The sequence below is a fragment of the Mauremys reevesii genome, linkage group 8 (genome assembly GCF_016161935.1).
Source record: "Mauremys reevesii isolate NIE-2019 linkage group 8, ASM1616193v1, whole genome shotgun sequence".
In the NCBI taxonomy this organism is placed as follows: domain Eukaryota; kingdom Metazoa; phylum Chordata; order Testudines; family Geoemydidae; genus Mauremys; species Mauremys reevesii.
The window spans coordinates 98,104,652-98,126,503 of NC_052630.1; the positions used below are offsets into that span (position 1 = coordinate 98,104,652).

Genomic DNA, 21,852 nt, shown 5'->3' on the forward strand with positions numbered 1-21,852 from the left:
AGAGTCTCACCAGAAGGTTTCATTGTCCATCCCTTCATTAGTCAAGTAGTTGTTCTGCAAATACAGCTCTCGAAGGCCCGAAAGATCATTGAAGGCTCCTTTGGGAATCTTTTCCAGTTTGTTGTTCTATAGACACAGAAAGAGCATTATTAGTCTGAGACTATCTGAGTCTAGAACAGTCAGGCACAACTCTGAGCAGCTAGCATCATAGGCCTCATGTCTGTGGGCATAAGAAGCAATAAAAAATCAGTTGGACTAGCATATGATATATTACATGGGGATGTTATCAGGCTGTGAGAGACGTATATCCAAACAGTAGGCCAAATCCTGCAGTCCTTTCTCACTCACTCTTCTGGCACCATTCCCCAAGAGTTTTGGCTGAGGACAGAGTAAGAGAATTGCAGGATTTGGCCCAGTAACAGGGCCCTACTTACTGTACAGCAAAGAGGACAAAGACCGATTGGCCTTAGGAACTTATCTGCCCTCTCATCTCATCCCTTATCTGCCCCGTGTGTGATTCCAACACGTAAGGACAGCATGACAAAATGTGCACTCTCTCTGTCCAAGGACTGCCTGGTGTTTGGCTACACTCAGGATTGAGACATGCAAGGCTGCCAGCCAGCCAGCAGCAATAAATTCCCTTGGAAATAGAAAAAAAAAGGAATTTTGATCTTGGCCAGGGGTCGGCAACCTTTGAGAAGTGCTGTGCCGAGTCTTCATTTATTCACCCTAATTTAAGGTTTTGCGTGCCAGTCATACATTTTAACTTTTTAGAAGGTCTTTTTCTATAAGTTTATAATATATAACTAAACTATTGTTGTATGTAAAGTAAATAAGGTTTTTAAAATGTTTAAGAAGCTCCATTTAAAATTAAATTAAAATGCAGAGCCCCCCTGACCGGTGGCCAGGACCCGGGCAGTGTGAGTGCCACTGAAAATCAGCTTGCGTGCCGCCTTCGGCACGCGTGCCATAGGTTGCCTACCCCTGATCTAGGCAAACAGCTTGTTGCTCTGCAGAACAGCCATCACTTCTCATGCCAGTAAACTTGTATGTACAGGGGAGATTGGCTTGCTTTTAGTTCAGCCCAAACCTAGCAGGCGCAATCTAACAATGGGCCTGCCTCTGCAGTTTAAATCTCAGACACACAGAGAACTGCATCCCAGATGTAAGAGAATACACAAAGTTGGTTCCATTACCTTTAAGTGTAGTTTATATAGTGCTGGAGGCAGGTTCTTTGGAACATACTTCAGGAAATTGCTGGACATAATCAATATCTCCACATTATTAGAGCCATTGAACATATTATCAGGTAACCCCGCATCTGAAAGTTTATTGTTGTGAAGATACACAGATCTACCAGAAAGAGAGAGAGACTGAATTAGGCAGTATGGTCTGCTTTCCTCTCTTACCCAATACAGCCTTCTGAAATCTACACCTCAGTCTATCTTCTTCCTTGTCTTAAGATACAGATGTTCATTTTTTAATGTATCACTTATTCTGCCAAGTATAAAACAGGTGTGCTCAAACCACAATACTGGCCCCAAGCAGTCTCTGAGTGGTGGAATGTTCAAAATCCAAACCTGGATCTGGATCTGTATTTTATGAATCGCCCCATCTTTAACAGGCTGAGACAAAGCCTGGAATCTGTACATGGCAAGACTTGGGTATGTTTGAAATCGGGATCTGAATTTAGCAGCTTGAGCCCAGCTCAGTGTTTGGCCATAAGGCAAAGAGAATCTATTGGAGCAATGGGCAAACCTCAGAAAGTTGAGCGTTTGGATTTGGTTCAGAGACATACCCAAAGTTTGGGTTCTAGTCTAAAGCAGTGGTTCTCAACCAGGGGTCCACGAGCAGGTTTCAGGGGGTCTGCCAAGCACAGCCGGTGTTAGAATCGCTGGGGCCCAAGGCAGAAAGCTGAAGTCTTGCCACACAGGGCTGCAGCCCAGGGCACCAAGCCCCACCGCCTGGGGCTGAAGTTAAAGCCTGAGCAACTTAGCTTCACAGTGCCCCCTGTGGTGTGGGGCTCCACGCAACGGCCCTGCTTGCTAGCCCTGGCTATTATATGCAGGAAAAGAGTTGTGGCACTGCTGGGCCGTGGAGTTTTTATAACATGTTGGATGGGGGCCTCAGACAGAAAAAGGTTGAGAACCCCTGCTTTAAAGCACATCCCAACCTTGAGTTTGCACAGTTGGGCTATAAATCTCGAGGATTGGTCATCTGAGGAGATTTCCATTCTTTCTGCTTCCACGAAGGCGGGAAATAATACAAGAATACCTTCTATGTTGCTATTTCAGAATTTCTGCTCCTAGAACTCAGGAGTGCAGAGACCACTATGCAGATGAAAGAATAGGCTTAACCAGTCTAAGACTTTTAAACTTAAGGTGAAGGTTTGGGGAAATATGTTTTTTATTTCCCTCTGCACCAGTTAGCCCCCATCCCTAGGTAAATTCGTCCCAGGAAGTCCTTATCAGATAAGAGGAAAACAGTTCTATCTCAGAGCGAGGGGAAAAGGAAACAGAGCCTTAACCTCCTTTCTTACACAGTTTTTATAGCTGTGCAATGACAGTGATGTCAATGGAGCCACTCCCGATTTACACCTATGCAAGTCAGAGGAGAATCAGGTCCAAACAAAAACCCACTGTCATAAACAATGGGTGACTACTCCCACTTCTGTAGTCCCTTTGTTTCTGCATGTGCTGCAGGAGTCATTGTGGCTAAAATCCTGGTGGCAGATTAACAGTATGATAGGGAACCACTTCCAAGGTAGGGACTGAAAAGATTTTCTAACTTGTTTTAGGATTTTGTTGTGATTGTGGAGGTGATCTGGAGAGATTTTTTGGACTCAACATAGAAACACAACAGCTCCATGAGCAGAGAATCACAGGGAAGGATATGATTCACTCTGTATGGTCAGCTATGCTTTTAACTGACAAATATTTGCCTTTCTAAAAACCTATCGTTCCAAGTCAGCAGAGCCTGAAAGTACATACTTTACTGGGGGGGTGGGGAGGGGGGAGTACAGCAACTGAATTTGTGAGTTAAGATGTTGTATCCATCCAGCTCAGGAAACAACGGGCTGCTATTCTGTATTAAACAATGGTTGCTACGGGAGAACTTGTGAAACTCACTTCAGAAAGAGCCCAGCTACTTAATGTGATACAGGAACTCAGCAGCTTCTGTAATTCAGGGTTTGAAAGGAAGGCACATGCATAAGCTCAGGTGCAGTCATGATGAAATATCACTCAAGATGAGTGACTGACCCAACCTTTTCAGGTACCTGTAAGGCTTACCAGACTAAGAGCCGAGAAGGTACTGAGCTAATGCAACTCCCCCTGAAGTCAGTGGAAATTGAGGGCTCTCCGCATATTGCAGGATTAGACCCTGCAGGCTCAACTGTGCCAGCCAGCGCTAGCCACATACAATTCAAGTGTGCACGTTGTAACCAGCAGTGGAGCTCGGGATGCTCTTGCAATGGTTACTGCAGTAATGGAGTCTGTATCAATAGATTAGACTAGACTAGGTAAAACTTCTGTGGAGCAGACCACATTTCACAGCAGGTTTGTGAAATGAAGGTGGTCTGTGGCACTGCACTGGGGTCCAGCCTAGAAAATCATCACTGAAGAATAGCGGTGGTGCCTAGAGAATCGGCCACACAAGGTCGAAGTACTGATGGGGGTTGGTAAGTACTGTTGAATCCAATCCTGTTGCATCATCAGCAACAGCATTAGTGTCTCAGCTTGATCGCAGCCTTTCAGTGAAGGAACTAAAATGGAGTTGGGAATATTTGACCAGTTAGTCACTGAGTTGTTTAATCAGTGTTGCTCCTTGCCACTCAGAACAGATAAACAAAAAAGATTTAGAAGACGTGTTTATTAAAAATGTTGTGTGTGTATATTTGTGTGATGTCCAGCAAAAGCCACTAGAATGCATCCATCTGAGAGTGGTTTTGGTCCCCTCGGTAACATAAACAATCCTCCTCCTCCAAAAGTGATCTCCAGGCCAAAAATGGTTTTGGTAAACAATCTAAATAATCAGTTCTTCCTACCAACCCATTTGCACTAAGCAGTGACAGAACATACTCCTCCTTTCACTTCTCGATCCCTTACCTCAGGTTTGGCTTCTGTCCGAACGTGAGCCCGTAAATCTTTGTGATGTAATTGGCTGCAAAATCTGCACTGATCAAGGTATTTGGTAGGAATTTCGGAGCCAGAGTTAGCTGAAAAACAAATATTGTGGGGGAGAGGAAGCCAGTTAGATGCAATGAATGCTTTAACCACCAGTATTGGGTTAGCAACAGAATATTTGCAGGCTATTTACTTTGAAGAAGCAACAGTAAATGACAGAGTCCAAGTGGTCTCGTTAAAAACAGTGAGGATTTCTGTCCTTACTAAATCATCTCTACAGGAAGGAGCTAGACTTTTGCTTCAAAATGTTTGGATGGGTTTTATTTTGATTGGAAGAAATCAAGGGTTCAGAGAGTAAATACATTTCATGTTATGGTTATAATTCCTGTGAAATACTATGCCAAAATTAAAAAAAAAACCAGCATAATGCCCTCACTGCCAGACTCTCATGTGAAAGTGACTCACGTGGTGGTTACTCCACACTTTAGTTCCAAAGTCCCATGCATGTTTGACAATCTCTTCAAAACAGGATGCAGGTTATCGGGGTGTTTTTTTCCCAAACACAGCAGAATATAATATCGGCACAAAAGCAAATATCTGATGCGTATTAAGAATTACATCTTATTTGTTAAACACAGACAGTGTATTGGAAACAAAATACAGTGTTCTTTTCCCAAAGATCTTATCATCCAAACAAGACAGATACAGAGCTTGAGTCTCTTCTTGGCCTAGCGCTATTCAATATCTTTATCAATTATCTGGAAAAAAACATTGCTGGTAAAGTTTTCAGATGACAAAAATTGGTGGAGTGGTAAAAGATTAGGATAAATCATTTCTACTGACAGGTTTCAGAGTAGCAGCCGTGTTAGTCTGTATCCACACAAAAAACAGGAGTACTTGTGGCACCTTAAAGACTAACAAATTTATTTAAGCATGAGCTTTCGTGAGCTACAGCTCACTTCTTCGGATGCATAGAATGGAACACACAGACAGGGGATATTTATACATACAGAGAACATGAAAAGGTGGAAGTATGCATACCAACAGGCTAACGATAGCTCATCTCAATTGATTAGACTCTGCCTGTTGGTATGCATACTTCCACCTTTTCATGTTCTCTGTATGTATAAATATCCCCTGTCTGTGTGTTCCATTCTATGCATCCGAAGAAGTGAGCTGCAGCTCACGAAAGCTCATGCTTAAATAAATTTGTTAGTCTTTAAGGTGCCACAAGTACTCCCATTTCTACTGAGTGATCTGGATCATGTGGTAAAATGACTTTACTGAATAGTAGCTAAAGTCAAGGTTGTACAATTAGGAACCAATAATACAGGTCACACTTTTAGGAGGTCTGTATTTTGGAAAGCAGCAACTCAAAATAACATCGGGTTCAAGGTGACAAGATGACTCAAGGCATGATCACCTAGAGCAGTGCTGTGGTAAAGAGAACAGATGCAATCTTTGGATGTATAAGCAGGGGAATATCTAGTAAAAATAGGAAGATGTTTTCAGTACTGTATGCATCATTAGGAAGATAATTACTGGAATACTGTGCCAGTTTATTTTTAAAAAAGGATGTTGACAAACTGGAAAGGGTTCAGGAAAGAGCTACAAGAATGGTTCCAGGTCTAGATAACGTGCTTTACAAGGAGAGACTAAAGAAGCTCAATCTATTTTAGTTTATCCAAGAGAAGGCTAAGAGGTGACTTGATCACAATCGGTAAGTACTTGTATGATGAAAATATTTCTGATAGTAGAGGGCTCTTTAATCTAGCTGACAAAGGTATAACAAGATCCAATGGCTGGAAGCTGAAGCTAGACAGTTCAGATCAGAAATTAGGTGCACATTTTTTAAGTGAAGGTAATTAATCATTAGAACAATTTACCTGGAGTGTGATAGATTCTCTGTCACCTTTAATCAAGATTGGACGTCTTTCTAAAAAGATATGTTCTGGAGAATAGAACTAGAAGTTGTGGACTAGATACAGACATCACTTGGTGAAATTCTATGGTCTGCATTATGCAGGAGGTCAGACTACCTGATTATAATGGTCTCTTCTGGCCTTAAATACTTTGAATCTATAAATCCTCCTTTCACACAGGTTTTACAACAGTGTTACTCCGTAAACTTCAATGGTCCTATTCATGATTTATAGTGATGTAAGTGAAGGGAGAGTCAGGCCTATAGAGCAGGCAAGACACAATAAGACTCCACATAAAGGAATGTCAGTAATTCTTTTTTAAGTCATTCCTCCTATTATTATTGTTAACACTTCATTATCATCATCACGTTGGGGAAAAACAGAGATTTTAATGGAGAATAGCTTGGCCTAACTTCTTAAATAAATGAATAGCTGAAGAGTATCAAGCTTCTCTTTCTGCTGGTATGTCAAGCATGCACTTGGCAGAGTAGTGTTTCTATCACCTTGTAGTTCACCAGACATGTAATTCAGACTTTTATTTTTAAACCAAAAATAAGTTTCATTTATTTGTCTCTTTCTCTCCTGTGTCAGTAATTCCCTCCTTAGGCTGCCTGAAAATGTCTGATGGACCCAAATCAAGCAACAAGAGCCATTTCCCCAAATCATTTATCCCCTGTGAAGCTTTCTCACCACCAGAAATAATGGGTGGAAATTAGAGGCATTTTACCAATGATCAGCACTGACACCACGTTGCCTTTAGCTTTAGACGTACTCATGGGTACATGCTGTACTTGCTGAGCTGGGAGATGTAATCTCATGGGAGTGGGTTAATACTAACAAGCCTGATCAAGAAGCTCTGGAAATGTGTCATTAGGCAACATTCTCTACCATGGCATAATACACAGAAATCAGACACAGGAAATCACTCATAGATGCAATTAATCACTTCCATCCAGGTTCAAGCTTTCCTGTCTGCATACATTGTCACCTGGGTCAAAGCAGATATATGAAACACACAACAGCCCTGGACAGCCCTGTGGGACACTCAGAGAAACAGAATCACTGAAAACCACAGAGAAAGAAAATGCAGAGGAGGTGTTTTGCTCTTTCTAAGGGCACGTCTACACTACCCGCTGGATCAGCAGGTAGTGATCGATCTATCGGGAATCGATTTATTGTGTATAGTGTAGACACAATAAATCGATCCCCGATTGCTCTCCTGTCGATTGCTGAACTCCAGCAGTGTGAAAGGCAGAAGCAAAGTCAATGGGGGAGTCGTGGCCGTCAATCCAGTGCCGCGAGGACACGAAGTAAGTAATTTTAATTCAATCTAAAATACGTCGACTTCAGCTACTCTATTCTCATAGCTGAAGTTGTGTATCTTAGATCGATTCCACCCCCCAGTGTAGACGAGGCCTAAGAAAGAAACAAAGAAAGAAAGAATTGATTGATTCAGCTGCTCAGATCCTTTTCTCGGCATCTCTTCCTCTTCCAGGACCAGCTTGTATCAACTATCTGGGGTTGGACACCTGCTGCTGGTCAGGCAGATTTCAGATGTAAGAAGGCATGCTCAGATTTAGCAGACAGAAGCAGACAGCCCTTTCTTAATCTACATAGCAGGAGCTGAAGGAACGGGTACAATAATGATAGAACTGACACAACAACTGGCCCAGTGTTAGAACTTTCACTCATTGGCTTTTATAACTGGATGAACTGTTTTGTGTGTGCGCGTTCACCAAGCGCCAAGAGATGGTTGAGGAGCACCAGGATTTGTGTAGGTTTCCAGGAACTCCATTGGACAGAAGTGTCAATATCAGATTTACCTTCTCTTCACCCCTCTGCCTTCCATCCTCTTGATACGAGGCAGACATCAGAAAAACATGGCTGCTCTCAAAAGCCTATAAACAAGTTACTCTGATGTTTGACAAGTTATAGTTTCATCCACCTCAGGTGGGTAGAAGCCTGTTGAAAATTACAGAAAATATCTCCAAATGGAAATCCCATTCTCTTACTAGAAATGGTAATGTGACCAGCTGAGAGAACATCACTGTCCTTTCTCTCACCTGCCATGACAGATATTACAAATGATCAATCCAAGTGTGTGTTTTGCATTTCAGGTATTGCCAACTAGGGAGGAAAAAAAAACAAAACAGACACTCCCTGCAGGAACCTCAATTATCCAACAATAGCAAGTTTGTCTTGAGAGCTATTTACTGTATCTGCTCCTGCAGAGAATGATGAATTTTCCAAACTTGTGCTGCTTCTACTGCAGTACACAGGATGGATAGTGTACTGAATGCACTATTCTAGGATAATCCCTATAGTACTGAATAATGATTTTCATTAGTTGACTTTTTGGAGAATTTATGCTGGGTTTTCATAGTTGTTAAAGTAGATTCAGTGGCTGGGAACTCTCCCATCATTATTGTCTAACAGCAATCTAGTGACTTCAACTAATGCGATTTTCTCTGCAGCCTTGTTCCTGCCCTCCCCCACCCATCTCCCTATTGCAGGTTTCTTTCCTCCATGGCTAACTGGTAGATTAACCGATAACAGTGCTGCCATAAAAGCTATTTTCTCCTTGTCTGCTGCAGACCTTGACACAAACAGAAAAGCCTTGGATCCAGTGAATCCCATATCACTACAGGAATATTGAGAAATCTAAAGACTCCCTGACCCAAAGGGTTGATAATGTAAAGTAATCAATATAGCAGCTCAATGCCCTGCCCTACATTTCAGCAGGTGAGGTTTTTGTTAAAAATGAGGCATGCTGTGGCTACCCATAGGCTATGTGACCAAGGCTTCTTGTGGGTGTTCTTGGGGAATTTAAATAAGTAGTGACAATATAAGTTATTTACTTATGGTGAGCGATACACCTGCAATACAGCAGGGTTATGTATTAGCCTAGTTATGCTAATTTAAAAAGGCACCCTGAAAATTTACCTGTCTGAAGTAATCAGAACTGCCACTAACTAAAACATCAAGACAAGCCTCCTTCCATAAAATGAGAGGAGTAAACTACCAGCAAACCCCTGCCCTCCTCCAGACACCACCGTTGCCTGAGCTGTAGTACTTCCCTTTGCAGCATGGATGCATAACAAAGCCAATCTGGTTTGTCCTGGCTCGTGATTTCTGAAGACGTGTTATTTTTGTGGGTCCACAACTTCTCACTGTAACTGCTTCTGACAATTTGCTGATGTTTGCATTTTTAGTTTGGATGTGTCTCTCTCTCTGCAACAGTGTCAGGAAAAGCCAAACACTTTGTTTTGTCACACAGGGAAAAGTTGGACTGCAAAGTTCTGGAATATTAGTCACAGCCTGGCTTGTTCTTCTCTTTTATGGATCTACTTGCTGCCAAGACCATTACATGGAAATGTGGCTTGAAAAAATAGAGAATGTGATCTAGCTGTACTAAGGAGCAAATTCTGAGTTCAGGCACACCAGGGGAAATCCATGAAGTTATTATGGATTTGTCCTGGCAGGACACTTAGACCAGAATCTGGCCACTTGGTGTATAATCTAAAGACCAAAGAATCACAGACATTTAAAAAAAAGTGTGGTTAAACAGATAGAGAATTACATTTTTTTCTGTCTGAAGGGGGCTTCCTGCTTGCACAGCTGAGCTTTCCCCTTTCCCCATTGACCTGTGCCTGGTGCTTTAAGCCATACTTTTCTGTGGCATCACATTTCCTTCCATGGCAAGTAAGTGTGGGGGTTCATTAAAAAAATTATTCCACTGCAGAACCAAGCAGGAGTAAGGTGATATCAGAAAGGGTATCTCCATCCCTGTTGAGATAGCATAACCTTTTCATCAAGGCTTGGGGTATCTGTTGTGACTCCTACCATGGGTCATCAGCAGGGACCTGGGACCTTAACCACTAGAAGTATGCGCTCCAAGCATTTGAGCTAAAGAAGTAACTTGATTAGCTGCTAGCAACAGTAGGCACTTAGTCTCTTATGTGGACCAGACACTAGTGTGGGACACACAGCACACAATACATTGGGGGGGGCAAGAGGGTTACACTTCCGTCATGTCCCAAATCCTCAGTAGCACTAGCTCCTCTCTAACATCTACTTCCACTCATTCCACAGTTCTCCTAATCCACAGAACCCACATTTGGCAGGCAGTTGTCTCTACTATGCATGTGTATAGCTCCTGTAGACATGATGGGAATGGGCTCCATGGAGAATGTGGTGGCATTTTCAGTTCCTGACTGTTCATTATGAGAGTCACACACCAAAGTGTTAGGACCTATTTTTCCAATGAGCTTAACCCAGCCTCTTCTCGTGTGTGTGCAGCTTTGTATACCTGCACTCACAGTTTATGTGCACTATCATCTCTGTGTGCAGGGCATGACCCAAAGCCCATAGAATCCTAGAATGCAGAGCTAGAAGGGACTTCCAGGGGTCACTTGGCCCTGCCTCAGTGCATGGGGTTGAACTAAGTATAGCTAGACCATAACTGACAGGTGTTGTCTAACCTGTTCTTTAAAATCTCCAATGATGGGGATTCCACAACCTCCCTTTGAAGCCTGTTCCATACTTAACTATCCTTATAGTTAGAAAGTTTTTCCTAATATTGAACTGAAATCTCCCTTGCTGCAGATGAAGCCTATCATTGCTTGTCCTACATTCAGTGGACCTGGAAAACAAGGGCAGTTACAAAGAGGACAGTGATCAATTAACATATTTGAAGACATTTTTCAGGGCCTCCCTTAGTCTCCTTTTCTCAAGACTAAACACTCCCAGTTTTTTTTAACCTTTCCTCATAGGTCAGGTTTTCTAAATCTTTTTATCATTTTTGTTGCGCTTCTCTGGACAGTCTCCAGTTTATTGACACCTTTTTTAAAGTGGCACCCAAAACGGGAGACAATACTCCAGCTGTGGCCTCCCCAGTGCCAAGTAGAGCATAACGATTACCTCCCGTGTCTTACATCGGAGTCATACAGTGTTACTGCCTAGTCAGTAATTCCCCATTTTATATTTGTGCATTTGATTTTCCCTTCTAAATGAGGTGTAGTACTTTGCACTTGTCATTATCGAATGTCATCTTGATGCAGTGGGAGTCTCTCTCTTGACTTAGTGGGTTTTGGATCAGGTCCCCAGTGAGTGCAGTTCTAGACGTTACGTGGTCAAATACCACACAACACCAAACGTGGTCAAACGAGCTTGTGCGTGAAAACTCTTTTGCCTGTATACATGTGAAGTAATGGATTTAAATCCCCTGCACTGAGGCAATTGTGCACAAAAGTGCACACAGATTCCAGATGGCACTAAACTCTGTGCGCACAGGTGAGAGCTCTGTTTTGAATAAGTAATGTCTACCTCTCTCATCTATCGATGCACTCTTCAAACGAACATCTTCACGCAACATCTTCAGACCAACTCCATAAATAGCCCTTTTTGTTAACAGTTTTGCAGTATGATGGAAGTTTTAATTGTAGGGAGCCTTAGATGAGCCCCCATTGGAATTACACACCTCAGCACAACCTTACAGGCATGGAGAACATAAATGTATTTTTTAAATCATCATTATTGTTTAACTTTATGAATAACACCAGAAGGCATCTCCAAAAACCATTTTCCCCTCTTACCTTATTGTTTGCAAGGTACAGGTAATTCAGGTTCTCCAGCTGTTCAAATGCCTCCTCTGGAAGCCCTTCAAACAACAGGAATGATTTACAGTCAACGCCCTTTGTGAATGAGAATGCTAGAGGGACTTTTTGTCTCCCAAAAGGATAGCTATAATGTAAGTTTCAGAAACAACCTGACTCATGCTTTTTGTTGTTGTTTCATTTTCTATAATTATAAAGGCTATAGAAATTTGTAAAAAGCTGTAGCTGAACAAAGCACATTGTTTAGCCTGTAGTAATGAGCGTGATGATCAGAAGATGTAACAGAGTGCACCAGATTTAAGGTCGCTTGTTGTGGGATATATATTACTAACTGCACAGACCATCCATGCTGCCTGGGAAGAAAGGACAGGAATCACATGTGGATTTTCTTCCCTTCCCTGCACCTCTCCACCTTTTGGTTTTTTGGTTAATTTCTTTTTATGAACTTGTAGAAAATTCTTCTCATAAGGACATAGTCTATATCAAAGCATATTTGAAACTTACGGCTCAATCATGCGCCCACTGAAGTTAATGGAAGAAGTTTCTCTATTAACTGAAAAGGGAACAAGACCAGGTCCTGAATCTATAATTTTTGTGTTGCTGTGCATTATCGATGTACAATGGTCCTGTGCTTCCAATCAAGTCTACTTGTACCCCCTGAAATAGGAGGCTGCTCCTGTTATCCATATGAGTAGTAGGGTGCACCTTACAGACAGGGTCACACCTGAGTGTGTTGACAGCAGTACCATTTCTGAATCACACACCTTCCCCCTTTATTATCATGTGGCTCTTCCCCAGCCTCTCTTTTCTTCCTCTTTCAGAATCTGGCCTTTTCCTTATTAACTAAATAGCAATGTTCTATAGAATCATAGACTATCAGGGTTGGAAGGGACCTCAGGAGATCACGTAGGCCAACCCCCTGCTCAAAGCAGGACCAATCCCCAGACAGATTTTTGCCCCAGCTCCCTAAGTGGCCCCCTCAAGGATTGAACTCACAACCCTGGGTTTAGCAGGCCAATGCTCAAACCACTGAGCTATCCCTCCCCCCATAGCGAGTGCTTGGCTTATCCAGCAAAACTTGCCTGAAGCAATCAAAATGGGTTGACAGAAAGGGTGGAAGTGGTGTTATTTTGAATGCATATGGTTTGGTTCCAAAGGTTTTCAGTAATTTAGACATCAAATTAACTGAATTGAACTGAAGGAGTGAATTAAGAAGCAGGCTCTGTCATAGGGAATTTGTTCAGCATGCAGATATTTCTGGATCCAATTTGGATTGCACTGATGCGCTCTAAAGGGACTGGAGGGAGTTTCCTGGACAAGCGTGCGCTATGCCACAGTACACAATATAGCTGCTCTGTCTCTTCCTTTGGTACAAGGAGGACTGCATTTTTATGCACTGAGCATTATTTTTCAGATGATGAAGTGCCTCCACGTCTTATGTGCTGGCCAAAGGAGTGACGCTGATTAGCCAACCATTCTAATCATTAACATTTGAGTGCACACACCATTCCTCACGCCTTCCATCTGTGACCACTGACTGGTTTGTTGCGTAGACTCATGTTGCAGTGCTCGTCAGTGGCTCTCGACACTCTGATGCTTGGCTTTTCCGGCTTACCTTTCGAAGTGAGCCTGTTGTTCTGTAAATTGAGCGTTTCTAGTCTGTAAAGACGTGCAAGCTCTTCTGGAAAGATTTCTTCTATCTGGTTATTCTAAGGAAAGGGAGAATAGGAATCATCAGCTAAGTAATCAGAGAAGGACCCTAGCTCTGAACTTCTGGAAAGTTTGGATCTGTATCTGAATGTCAAAAATAGACCCCTGGCTATAAAAGGCCAAACTCAGATCCCAAATGTGACAAACCCAAAGTTAGCAGAGTTTGAAATCTTGCAAAGCCAAGTTCTGCAGTTTGGGATTATCCCTAGAAATATCCAGGTCCTGTACTTTAGGAGGAACAGGTTCTAGTAAAGCCTATAATGCGCTCAGCCAGAGGCAAACCCTCTGAACAGCTGGCAGGTAATTAAAGCACAGCTTTACTCTGAAAAAGGACTATACAAGACTGGCATAGTGGGGTCCCAGGTTTAGATTTTATTTTATTAAATCAAACGTGATTGGTAGAATGATTTTTTTTTCTAACTGAAAACTCATCATGAGATCTGAAAGTCAAGCTGGGTTCTATTTCAGACATGCCACTGCTAATGAAGAATCTGCCATCAGACTTTAGTTAACAATTCTTTGATAGTGCACAAGGCTGAATAGTGTTCATATTAGTATTAAACATGTATATTATGGTAGCATCTAGAGGCTTCAACCAGGTCAGTGGCTAAGAGCTATATATAGAAAATTACAGCTGCTTCTCCAAAGAGCTTACAGCATGGAATCCTGTCCAGTCTCCCATAGCCCATCTAGTGGGCTAACAGGAGTTAAACTTTTGTTTTGACAGTAAAATAGCTCTAACTGCAACACACCTGGAGCAGATGTGTTGAGTAATAAGGTGTCATTTTACATTACAACTTTTCTGACTACAGCTGTGCATTGATTGACAACTCTGAATTTTCCATTGCAAAACTGTGCACTCTATCAATTTATCAAACATGATAAATACCAAAAAAAACCACTAGTTAGGGATCACAGGACACATTTTATACAAGTGGGAATCTGCAGTCATTGCATTGACTGTGGGGTTACTTTGGATTCACACTGCTTTAAGAGCACAATCTGGCTAACGTACTCCAGTAAAAAAGAATAATTATGAATGCGTTCCACTGGCCTGGCACCACAACATTTCAAAACTTATGAATGAACAATAATGAACACTTGATCTTTCTGCTTCCTTTCTGCTTGCCTGATGGGGAGCAATAACACAGCACCACTGTGGCAAGCAAGGAACGGGAAGGACTTAATGTTAAGGACTTTCAGGGAGACTTGATAAACACCAGCATTAATTATCTTGTCTTGAACACAACTGTTCTGCTCTACCAGAGGCCTCAGACAATGGATCAAAAGGAGGAAAAATACGCCTTTAATTAAATTGAAACGTCCTAAACTTCTGCAAAAAACCCTGCTTGGCAAATGAAGCTACTGACAGCACATTGTGAGTTGATTCTTCTAAGGACCTGTCTATATGGGAAAGTTAGACTTGTATAAAAAGGCATTAATTTAAACCAGTATCGTTACAGTAGTATAATCCCCCAGGAGAGCACTCTAACATCAGCTTGAGGGCCTTTATTACATTTAGTTTGTGTCACTTGGGAAGAAGTTTAAGATTTAAAAAAAAAAAAAGCCACCCTCCAGAATGAGAGTCCACCCACAGGGTTATGCTGGTAACACTTTCCCATGTAGACAAAGGCCTAAGAAGTTTAGAACATATTTCCTCACCCCCACATACCCTTGCCCTGAACAGCCACTCAGTCTCAATAAACATAACCATTATTTAGGGGAGTGAGCTTATTATGCCTACAGCCTTCTATTTAAAAACAACCCCCCAGGATCATCTTGCTGAACTTGAGCTGGATGAGGTCAGCACCAGCTGAGTGCAAGGGCCTCATCGATGGAATTCCCTCCCTGTGGGTTCCCAATGAGGTTGCAAGATGGCTGTTTTCAGCCCTTGTAAGTTCTTCTCGTTTGGGTGATTTTGCTCATCATGACTATTTAACATCCCATGTTTCTGTATAGATGGGGATCTGGGGGGATGTTTGGCACTGGGGGTAGAGGAATGCATCTGGGCCAATGGATCCTGATTATGATATTTCAATTAATAAGGGATACCAGGAAACTTCTTGGCAGCTGCTGCAGTTACACCAGGGAAGAATTAAGCCCAGGTTTTCCAAAGGGAGAGCAGAATTAAGAATTGTTATACACTGAAGGCTCTTATTTGAGGAAAAATTAACCTCTGAGCCATAAGGAAGGTCTCAGCTCTGATCACTTGCTCCCCTTACACACCCAGATCTCGGGGAGGACTAATACCAGAGTGAAAGTTCTCCCATACCTGTCTGAGAGGGAAAAAAACATTTTTAAATAAACCAATATAAAGTTCAATGTAATTAATATTTGTCAGGCACAGAATCTTTCTGCTGATCAGGTCGCTGACCTCTGAGCCAGGAGGGTGAAAGCAGAAACAGAAAGGAGAGCGAGGGAAAATCAGAGAGCCAGAGATGCAAGCAGCCTTGGAGCTAGGGGTAGGAAATCTGGGGACTAGTCCGTGGGCTGCCAGGGCACACTGTGGCCCCAACCTAGCCATCAGGGCTACTCTATCTTGTGCTCCCCACTGTCTTAGACCACATGGGCCTTATGGCAGTGAGAAACAGCTGAGGGTAGGGATGCCCTGCCACCCATCTTCTCTACCCTCAGCCAGTCCCAGCACACCCCCAGCTCTGAGTCAGGTGGATAGGCCCCCCTGCACTGGTGCTATTCAAAGGAGCCATGGGACAGCGCTGAATCAGGCCTGCTGTTTTGGGGAATAATCCGGTTGTGTTTTATTTTACCTGCAAGGAAAGGTGGTTTGTTGACTCTGGTAAATCTATGGGAAATTCTTTCAGATCGATCCCTCCACAATCCACAACTCCTTCCTGGGTGCAGGTGCAGTCTCTAGGGCAGTCTGGAGCCAGGAAATTAGGGTCTGGATTCAGTAATTTGGATGAATTTTCCAGAAACTCATTGTCTTCATCATTGTGACCATGGATCATGTTGTAGCTAAATACCAAAAGCCACAGCACCAGCAGGGATCTGCTGCCTGGAAGCATTTCCACTGAAACCAAACAAACATCACGGTAAGTTGGGAGTTAGTACTTAGCCTGCAAAAATACTATTTCTGTTTTAAAGCCCAACACAAACTGCAAGTGGAAGGTAAAGGACCTAATCACGTGGGGTTGACTGCCACGTAGCAGGCGATTTAAACAGTAAAAATCACACCAAGTAGCAGTATGGGTCTAATTGCTGTGCGGGCAACCAAACTAACTTCTCAGCATCAGTGTTGTCAACCCCACAGATTCAAAAATCCTGAGTCAGCCTCCCAACAATAAAGCGATTGGCAAAAAATCATGAGATTTTTTTAATAAAGTTTATATTGTGCTTTTCTCTTTTCTTTTCACTCCTAAATTGGTTAAAATGATTTTGGCTCCCATTGCAGGAGCTCTCACCCCAACAACTGCCTGTCCCCCTGCCCAGCAACCAATTCTGCCCCCTCAACTCCCCATCAGCACTGCCCCTTCAGCTTCACTTCTGCTCCTTCTGCAGCTCCTGGACTCTTTCACCTCCCTCAGCCAGGCCTGGCAAGGACCTGCAGCAGGATTCCCTTTTCCCCTTGCCAGGCTAGGGCTGGGAACAGCTCCAGGAGTTTTTTACCTCCCATTGTCCCTTCCCAGTCTGGGAGGGAAGGGGAGGAGCCATCCCTTTGCTCACAGGAAGAGAGGGAGGGAGCAGAGCTGCCCTGAGCTCTTTCTGCTTCCTTCCTCCCCCACTCTCCTGTTGAGAAAGGTGTCAGGTTGCAAGGAAGGGAGGTAGAGAGAACTCAGCCTGCATCCGGCAAAAGCCCTGATTGGCTGGCCTTCCCCAGGAGCCAGCGAAGCAAGGAAAGCAGCCAATCCGAAGGGGGTTCCCCCCGCCAGGCAGGGGCGGCTCTAGGCACCAGCAAACCAAGCTGTTGCCTAGGGCGGCCAAATCTAGGGGGCGGCAGGCTGCGCCGGTGGACCTGCCGCAGTCATGCCTGCGGGAGGTCCACCAGAGTCGCGGACGACCGGACCTGCCGCAGGCATGACTGCAGAGGGGGCGCTCGTCCCGACCTCCCGCAGGCATGACTGCGGCAGCTCAAGCGGAGCCGCCGGGCAGCCGTGCCCGCGGGAGGTCCGCTGTTCCCGCGGCTCCGGTGGAGCTCCCGCAGTCATGCCTGCAGCAGGTCCGCTCGTCCCGGGTCTCCGGTGGACCTGCCGCGGGAGCTCAACCGGAGTCGCGGGAAGAGGGGACCCGCCGCGGGACTGAGGAAGGGCGGCGCAGCACACCGCGCTGCCTGGGGCAGCCTATTTTCTAGAGCCGCCCCTGCCGCCAGGCAAAGCTAAAATTCAGGAATGGACTCAAGTGTCTCGCATCATTACCGGACTGACTCCAGGCCCGGTGGAAACCGAGATTGGCAAGACTGCAGCATATTTCAATTAGCCAACCCAGCTATGGAAACCCTCAACCTGTCTGTATTATTGCCAGATGGCATTACGACAGTTCACATTTAATTTGTTCCTCATAATGGTTTGCCACAAAGCCTAGCAGATCTGCCCTTTTAAGCACACAGAAGTATCTGGGTAAAGTAGGAATTCTGCAGTAAGTGCAAAAAAAGAGGCTAAAGGACCAGGGATGCAGAGGGTGGCTATTAAGAGCTCCATCTAAAGAGGAAGCCCTATGCAGTGCACAACAAGGCATTTTATCAGTCCTGCAGAACTCAGAAGTATGCTACATATTCTTGAGCACCACCTGCTGGATTTCATTCACTATTTACGCATAACACAGCAATCTCACTTACAGAGCAGTGGCACCGGTGATTCAACAGAGAACTCTTCATAGATACTGACCCACTGTCCCCTCCTATTTGTGATCACGTATTATCCCTGTGATGATTGTAGTAGGTGTCATATGGAACATTAGGGAAGTATTTCATCTGTCCAGCTAAGTTACATAAGAACGGCCATACTGGGTCAGATCAAAGGTCCATCTAGCCCAGTATCCTGTCTTCTGACAGTGGCCAATGCCATGTGCCCCAGAGAGAATGAACAGAACAGGTAATCATCAAGTGATCCATCCCGTTGCCCATTCCCAACTTCTGGCAAACAGAGGCTAGGGACACCATCCATGCCCATCCTGGCTAATAGCCATTGATGGACCTATCCTCCATGAATTTATCTAGTTCTTTGTTTAACCCTGTTATAGTCTTGGCCTTCACAACATCCTCTGGCAAGGAGTTCCACAGGTTGACTGTGCGTTGTGTGAAGAAGTACTTCCTTTTGTTTGTTTTAAACCTGTTGCTTATTAATTTCACTTGGTGACCCCTAGTTCTTGTGTTATGAGAAGGAGTAAATAACACTTCCTTATTTACTTTCTCCACACCAGTCATGATTTTATAGATCTCTATCATATTCCCCCCTTAGCTGACTTTTCCAAGATGAAGGAGTCCAAATCTTATTAATCTCTCCTCAGACGGAAGCTGTTCCTTGCCCCTAATCAGTTTTGCGGCCCTTTACTGAACCCTTTCCAATTCCAATATATCTTTTTTGAGTTGGGGAGACCACATCTGCACACAGTATTCAAGATGCGGGTGTACCATGGATTTATATAGAGGCAATATGATATTTTCTGTCTTATTGTCTATCCCTTTCTTAATGATTCCCAGCATTCTGTTTGCTTTTTTGACTGCTGCTGCACATTGAGTGGATGTTTTCAGACAACTATCCACAATGACTCCAAGATCTCTTTCTTGAGTGGTAACAGCTAATTTAGACCCCATCATTTTCTCTGTATGACCCACATAACCATAGTATCTGAGTACCTCACGGTCTTTATTTTTTATCCTTACAGTGCCCCAATGAGCCACAGCCCTGGTGTTATCCCCATAGGAGGAATTAAGGCACAGAGAGACTTGCACACGGTTATGCAGAAGTTTGTGGCAAAGCTGGGACTTGAGCCTTGACTCCCCAGCCCCAGATTAACACCCTAACCACTAGCCCATTCTTACTCTCCCTTTATGTATTTTCAGTTTCTTTTAAAGCAATTGAGGAGCTGGAACAAGGAGCGGAATAAAGACCATGTGACTGGGCAGTGCCATACCAACTACAGTTTGAGAACCATGGCATTATTGTTTCAACTTGTCTCAAGAATGGATACCCCGGGACCCCTGTGGCTGCAGGCGTAGCAGCATCAGCTGAACTAGCCCTGGCTACTGTAGTAAGTTATTCCTTTTCTCAAACTAAGAAACGCCAGGTCCTAGGGGAGATTTATATATGAGGTTATGCAATGTTATTCTTATGTAACTGTTGATCATAATGTTCCACAAAGTTTTGCATATGGAAATAAATTCCCATCATTACACACTACCCTGGTTAATGTAAACAAGGTGTGCTGGAAAATAGTGACTCATGCTGTCAGGATGGCCCTACACTAGGTCTGGTTTATATGCATTGAACAGTAACGAAATCTTGAGCTACTGCAGTAAAATATGGTCTGGACCGTCTATTGATTTTGGACAGCAACATTTATCTGAACCTTAGAGCCTTGGCTATTATTCAACCTCTATCTTTCTGGCTGCAGGTTAGAATATCTAAACAGAAGTTAAATATCTGCAGAATCAGCCAGCTGGCCCAGGCCCAGCTCCGTTTCATTCTTAGCACATCTTAGGTTTCATAGATGATGATTTGCAGTAAGAGCTGGTAGTGGCTTTTATTTTATCCTTTCTTCTTTTTTTAATCCTGCAGAGGATTCAGCATTGGAGACAATGTGATCTAGGGTCTACTGCATGTTCCAGCCAGTTCCAAACAGGAGAGGTCATGGAACAGCCTTTCTGGGACAGCTAGCTCGTATTGATACTGCTCCTTCAAGATCCAAACATGATGGGTTGTCGCCCTTAATATGACATAATTACTCCATTCAGCTCTGACAATCAGTGCTTCTCTTTTGAGTTCGGAAACAAGAATATCTCATAGCCAGGTTTTCAGATGGTGTGAACTGGGAGACCAGCTGTTTTCGAGCAAGTCAGAATCTGGCCCTCAGACGCATTGGGGTTGTCTCTGTTGCAATTAAACACCCATGGCTGGCCCGGGTCAGCTGTCTAAAGATCTATCTACGCTGCAATGAAACACTTGCAGCTCTGCCGCTGGCCCCAGTTCAGCTGACTTGAGCTTGTGGGGCTCAGGCTCTGGGGCTATGAAATTGAAGTGTAGGCCTTTGGGCTCAGGCTGGAGCCTGAGCTCTGGGCACCTCCTTCCTTACAGGATCCTAGACTCTGAGCTCCAGCCTGAGCCTATGTGTCTACATCAGAATTTTACAGCCCTGTAGCCGAAGCATGAAGCAACTGATGCAGGCCAGCCCCAGGTGTTTAATTCCTGTGTATGTCTGTTTTTACAAAACTTTAGACACTCCAGAAGTAAATGGATCCTGCTTTCTGTTGCAAGTTATATTGGTGTAAATCTCAAGTACATTCGTGGATTTGAATGGAGTTACTCTAGATGTCCACTTGTGTGAGATCAAAATGTAGCACAGTGCGGCAGGTAGAACTCTATCTAGTACCAGACCTGACCTCAAAAACCTGACACAGCTAATTGGGTTACTGCAATCCATCTTTGTTACCCAATCTTGACTGATGTCTTTTGAAAGTATTGAAAAGCTAGAAAACGACCATTTCTGGGTTTTTAAATCATATATTGATTTGTTCTTATAGCTGATGACAAAAATGACTAATTAAAATATTGTAAACATCAACCAGAGGCAGCCCTGGTGTAACTACATTACAGTCAATGTAGTAGAACCAACTTACACCAGAGCTATAGTTGAGCTGACTGTTTTTGGACTAAAACGAGTGCTTTTTGACACTTTTACATAGACAGTGGTTGACTAAAGCGAGGTGAGAGTGTAAAATCTGGCATCATGTTCTAATAGGTGAGAGGAAGTCTCACACTGCTGTCATCAATATGTCCTTTTCGGCTACAATGCCTTTGAAGTGATAGTTGCTATGGTGCCACAGAGTGACACTTTGGATAAGGCACATCTGCTTGCTTCCAGAGTTCAGGAAGTAACTATGGGCATGGATTTTGATTTCTCTTAGTTCAAAGCCAGCTTGAAGAGACGAACTCTGTTAAGATCACTAAGAGCATAATCCAAAACCCATTCGTTTACTAAGGGCCTGATCCAAAGCCCATTGAAGTCAATGGAAAGACCTCAGTGAACTTTGAATCAGGCCCTGTGCCTCAGAACAAAATTGCAATGGTAGTGGGAGTCAGTACAGGGTTTCTTCTGGGTTGTGGCTGCACCTTCGGATTTCATTGCACACTGTCCCATATAGAACCAAAATTTACTCCATCGCATTGCAGCTACCATCATCCACTGCAGTACCAGCAGCCCAGTGCTTCAGCAATCAGTCTCAAGCAGCAAGTGAAGTTGCAGGAGTCAGTATACACTGTACAGTAAGGAAGATGATCTGAACAAACAGCATAAGCATGTTCTCTC

The 21,852-nt window shown here is 43.6% G+C and overlaps 1 protein-coding gene and 1 long non-coding RNA gene across 4 annotated transcripts in view; one reads left to right on the forward strand and one right to left on the reverse strand.

Annotated features, from left to right (window-relative positions):
• Positions 1–21,852, reverse strand: part of PODN (podocan) — a 35,714-nt gene that overhangs the window by 13,514 nt on the left and 348 nt on the right. For all 3 annotated transcript variants that reach the window (XM_039483737.1, XM_039483736.1, XM_039483739.1), the window contains exons 2-7: positions 16,140–16,402; positions 13,277–13,370; positions 11,641–11,705; positions 4,107–4,216; positions 1,197–1,353; positions 11–126 (exon numbers count right to left, since the gene is read on the reverse strand). In XM_039483737.1, coding sequence (XP_039339671.1) covers positions 11–126; positions 1,197–1,353; positions 4,107–4,216; positions 11,641–11,705; positions 13,277–13,370; positions 16,140–16,397 — 800 coding nt within the window. In that variant the 5' untranslated portion in view covers positions 16,398–16,402. The remainder of the gene's footprint in view (positions 1–10; positions 127–1,196; positions 1,354–4,106; positions 4,217–11,640; positions 11,706–13,276; positions 13,371–16,139; positions 16,403–21,852) is intronic.
• Positions 8,703–20,461, forward strand: LOC120369929. The gene is made up of 4 exons (XR_005583514.1): positions 8,703–8,788; positions 11,656–11,795; positions 19,391–19,578; positions 20,106–20,461. It is a non-coding gene; the product is annotated as an uncharacterized LOC120369929 (long non-coding RNA).